Source organism: Aulonocara sp. 'chitande type north' Nkhata Bay, linkage group LG6 (genome assembly GCF_057382095.1).
Source record: "Aulonocara sp. 'chitande type north' Nkhata Bay isolate Kocher_YH1m ecotype deep benthic linkage group LG6, A_spYH_male_GT1.1, whole genome shotgun sequence".
In the NCBI taxonomy this organism is placed as follows: Eukaryota; Metazoa; Chordata; class Actinopteri; order Cichliformes; family Cichlidae; genus Aulonocara; species Aulonocara sp. 'chitande type north' Nkhata Bay.
This window is the reverse complement of record NC_141349.1, coordinates 25,034,909-25,039,704: the sequence shown is the minus strand read 5'-3', so window position 1 is coordinate 25,039,704 and position 4,796 is coordinate 25,034,909. Positions and strand designations below refer to the sequence as shown.

The 4,796-nt window shown below is 37.0% G+C and overlaps 1 protein-coding gene across 2 annotated transcripts; it reads left to right on the top strand.

The window, feature by feature from the left end:
• Positions 1-273: 273 nt before the first annotated feature.
• LOC147327862 (intelectin-like) lies at positions 274-4,079 on the top strand. 2 transcript variants are annotated; one of them, XM_086297599.1, is made up of 9 exons: positions 344-373; positions 766-824; positions 921-1,007; positions 1,148-1,294; positions 1,390-1,637; positions 2,314-2,478; positions 3,164-3,281; positions 3,459-3,565; positions 3,872-4,079. In XM_086297599.1, the coding sequence occupies exons 3-9, from the start codon at positions 923-925 to the stop codon at positions 4,013-4,015; spliced, it is 1,014 nt and encodes a 337-aa protein (XP_086153725.1). In that variant the 5' UTR covers positions 344-373; positions 766-824; positions 921-922; the 3' UTR covers positions 4,016-4,079. The 2 variants fall into 2 exon arrangements, with proteins under 2 accessions (XP_086153726.1, XP_086153725.1); XM_086297600.1 differs by having other exon boundaries at positions 274-824.
• The last annotated feature ends 717 nt before the right edge of the window (positions 4,080-4,796 follow it).

Genomic DNA, 4,796 nt, shown 5'->3' with positions numbered 1-4,796 from the left:
ACACCCACTAATTTATGTTAAAGAGTTTGAGCTAAGGATAAACACTTAAATGTGGACTTTAGGAGGATTACAAATCATTTTATTATAATTAAACAAAATGGAAAAGTGAAACAACAGGAATTTTTCCACAGTCAATAACTTTAACATTTCAGGACAGTCGAGGTCAGTACAACATCCAGTATCAGTAAAAAGGAATTTAATGACTGCAGAGATGATTTATGAACACTGCTAAACAATAACTTGACCCACTTATGAATTTAAACTTTGCTCTTAATGTCACATGACAGGTGTAACAGCTCTATATATTCTTCTGTTACGTGAATAAAAGCCTTATTCCAACTTCCTTATTTCGACCCAGGACAGGATCTACATGGTAGGGATACAAACGGCAATTTTTTTTTGGTTTAAAACTTCGGGTGTACTAGTTTTTAAAATCTTGAAAATATTTTTATTTATACAGAGTATTGATAAGCAGTTTATAACTGCTTATCCTCACTTTCATTTTTTAATTAATCCAAATCTGCACAAAAATGTAATAGGTTTTCTTTCTGTCCTTACTCCTCTCACACATTTATGACAAAGTTCAGGTCAGCATTTTATTGTGAAATCTTGCTGACAGACACATCAGTGCTGTGTTTGTCTACAGATAAGATTCATACCTGTTTTGTAGTGATTTGAGTTGTTTGTTTTTCTTGATCAAAAACCTGGAATATATAGGAGAAAAAGGGAGATATGGAAATATTTTACAAATCACTTCTTTTTCAGTACCAGAAAACAGCTTCATTATTACCAAGACAGCTCCTTCAAGAAGAAACACAGCTAAAGTAAAAACACACACATGCATACTCATATTCGGAAAGGTGTGAGAGAACATTGAGCAGTTTGATTGTTTAAATTGTGTTGTTTTTCTTCCCTCTCAGAGATGTTACACAACATATTTTTGCTTTTTGTGGGTCTGCTGTCATTGGAACATGTTTCCTTTGCAGAGGTTCCTTCTTCACAAATAGGTAATTCAAAAATGTGTGAACTATGTCTATTAGCCTTACAGCCTGATACAACACATATATATGCTTATAGCCATGCACTTTGTGTACTTTCCCTTCCTGCTGTCAAAATGTAATTTTTTTAAACTTGCTTTAATTTTTAGTAAATATCACAGAAACAAGAGAGTATGCTGAGAGGATGCAGAACTTTACCAGGACAAATTTTGAGCACTTGGAGAAAGTGAGGAACAGATCCATTCGTGTTGCAAGGAGCTGTAAAGACCTCAGGGACAGATATGATGAACGAGAAGGTAAGGACAAGATTCATAAATGTAACATAACAGTCCAAGGCATTTATGTCCTCTTAAGACTGAATTATGTTTTCTTAATGCTATAACATTTCCAGATGGAGTATACTACCTGACAACAGGTAATGGCATGCTGTACCAGACTTACTGTGACATGACCACAGCTGGAGGCGGATGGACGCTGGTGGCGAGCGTCCATGAGAACAGCGTTTATGGAAGGTGCACTGTGGGTGATCGCTGGTCCAGCCAGCAGGGCAACAATGCTGACCTGCCAGATGGAGACGGGAACTGGTCCAACAGAAACACCTTTGGAACAGTAGAGAGCGCCACTGCTGATGACTTTAAGGTAAAATAGCAAGTCACCAGTGGTGGAAAGAGACATTAACACTACATTACTTTATTTTGAGGTTGGTTAAGTAATTCCATTTATTACTTTCTACTTCTTTTTAACTCATATTTTATTCCACTGCATTTAACTGATTGTAATAATATTTCACATCAGCATTACATATAAAAAGGCATAGTAAGATAATAAAATACATCCATTTAGTTCTGTTTCTACTGGATTTACCAGAAACTAGATGTAAAGAAGATAAAGAGTCAGTAAAACTTACCTTTGATTTGTGCACCGTTACTGTACTCTACTATCTAAAGCTAGCTAGCTACAATTACCTGCAACTAGCTGTACCTGAGGGTAAATAGGTAGAACATAATAAAGAGTTTAGAGCCCTTGTTGAGTCCTAGAAGTTCTGCTTTGATTTCTTTTTTCTCATTTTCCATGTCTGTTCCGCTCTCTGTCCCATCTTGCTATTACTGCCTGTTTTACTGTCTCTGTTATGAGTCTCTGTATTTAGGAATTGTCTTTTACTTTTTCAAAACTTACTTTTAAAGTAAGTTCTCTTTCATGATTTCAAAGGTTGAGTGAAATAAGAAAATGTACCTATTTGTTGCAAAATAAGTATTGCATAAGTGTGGCAAAAGTCTTATTTAAAGTCACAGCAGTAATGTGTGCACGTTCCCAGAATCCAGGTTACTACGATATAACAGCTGAGGACATGTCTGTGTGGCACATTCCCAACAACTTCCCGCTGGAATTCTGGAACATGGAAGCTGCAGCCGTCCTCCGCTACCACACTGAAAACCGCTTCCTCAGACTGTATGGAGGAAATCTCTTTCAGCTCTTCAAGGTAATTTAGCTGTGCAGAAACCGAACTTATAACCAGGGTAAAAGATCACAAACCGCTAGGTATCAATTACCTGGCAGCTACTGTCTGTCATTAACAAGGTGGTACTACTGCATGGGTGATACTTTGTACAAATGACTGTTGCCATTGATCTCTTTCTTTGGGTGGTCTGTGCATGGGAAAAGGAAACTGAAAAATAAGTGTTTTTGTTTGCATTTCTTTCTCTTTCTGTAACACTTGAAGACTCACACAAAGAAAGAATATTGCACTTATGACGTCTTTCTGTCAAAATGTCCTGTTCAATTAAATTAAAAGTGTTACATTTAAATAAATGGTAAGAAGATATCTGGCCGAAAAAGAGATGCTGCACTCCTTCACTCCCTTCGGACACTTTTTTTGTTGTCTCTGTGGTCTTCTCGTTTTGCCTGTAGCTGTTCCACAGAAGCCAGAATTCATGTTCACACAGCTACACGTTGATTTTTAAAATGTATTTTCAAAAGCGTTACATTTGTTTGCTTTTCAGTCAGAAACTATTTACAGATATGTAAATAACTCCAGCCCCGAGCCATTTCTAACCAGTTAGAGCTGAGACTTTTTTAGTATAAAATAAAACAGTGGTTAAAAATGTTGTTAACTACACAAACAAACATGCAGATCTACACATGATAAGACTGTCTCATCTTTTCAGCAATATCCAGTGAGATACAATGTTGGGTCATGCGGTGACAGAGGGCCAGCTATTCCCATCGTATACGACCACGGGGATAAGGAGTCCACCAGAATGTTGTATGGACCCAATTCAAGAAGTAAGAAAATAAAAACTCCATCTATCTATCTATGTGTGTGTGTGTGTGTGTATACCATTATTGATGAATAGGATACACGTGGATTATCATCTATACTAATAAAAGGTTAAGTAAAATGTTTTTAAGTGTAGATTGCATCCCAAAGTTAATGATATTTTTATGTTTCTTGTTTGAAAGACGAATTTGAACCAGGCTTCATCACATTCAGAGCAATAAACAATGAACGTGCCGCCATGGCTATCTGCTCTGGTGTCAAGCCAACTGTTGGTTACAACACTGAACATGTGAGTAATCAGTCATCTCACATCTGCAGGCAATGAGTCATCACAACAAATGGTAAATGTTTAATAATAATAATGCTTAATAATGTGTATGTGTTAGTCCTCATAGGGAAATTACTGAATTTATCAGAGGAACCCACCCGAGGGATTAATAAAGTTTCATCTAATCTCTAATCTTACTCCTCTGCATTTAACCCATTCACCCAGTGAAGCCGTGGGCAGCCACCAATGCAGCGTGTAGGGACGGTACCTTGTATATCAAAGTATATCCAGTGTACTGACAATATTTGTGTGTGTGTGTGTTTGCAGTACTGTATAGGAGGAGGAGGATATTTCCACCCTGACCAGTGTGGGGACTTTCCATCATTTGACTACGACAGACTGGGCAGGGATCAAGGCTGGAGCGCCTCCAGAGAGATGACCGAGGCTGCTGTCTTACTGTTTTACCGCTGAGAGGATTTGTGTACATGTAGTCTCTGACTAAAGTCTGTTCAGCAGTCCCAGCTGTAACCAGATCAGGTAAAATCAGGCTCATTTGTACAATGTTTATTAACCACATGGTTTCTGTATATCAGAAACCAAATGGAAATTAAGAGATAATTAAAAGAATGATTTGAAATTGAACCACCCACCAGCAGATGGTACTATGAACTGTCTATTCAAATAAAACATTATTTTAAATCATTTTGAGAAATTATTATTACTCAATCACCACACGTAGGTAAAGATAAATATGAATTTGACCATTTAATCTATGGACAAGACACCCGGCTGCTAGACCTTCAAGTTAACTTTGAAGTTGATTGGACACAATGGACATATTGGCTATGAATTTTCATACAAATGTTAGAAATACAGCACAGGTCAAAAAAAAAACCTGGGGTGCTGTGTATAATGTTCAAAAAGTGCAATGTTTTGAAAATCTCATGATTTTATATTTTATTCACAATAGAAAACGTATCAACTTTTTAAACTGAGAAAATGTATTTTAGAAAAATATTAGCTCACTTTGAATTTGATGGCAGCAACATGTCTCAGAGAAGTTGGGATGGGGTAGTTTTTATCATTGTGTAACATTCCCTCACAAAAGTCTACAAACATCTGGAAACTGAGGAGACCAGCTGGTGCAAAAATGCTGTCTCATACTCGTCTGATATGGGCTTCTGCTGCTTAACAGTCTCGCACCTATTTTCTCATATTTTTTTGTTTGAAACAAAATGTTTGATCTGAACTG

Bases quoted from the DNA above. Each gene is read 5' to 3' on its own strand.
- LOC147327862 (XM_086297600.1), top strand. From the start codon at position 923: ATGTTACACAACATATTTTTGCTTTTTGTGGGTCTGCTGTCATTGGAA. The intron at 1,295-1,389 runs GTAAGGACAAGA...TAACATTTCCAG, and splicing joins CAGATATGATGAACGAGAAG to ATGGAGTATACTACCTGACA. The intron at 3,282-3,458 runs GTAAGAAAATAA...CTTGTTTGAAAG, and splicing joins GTATGGACCCAATTCAAGAA to ACGAATTTGAACCAGGCTTC.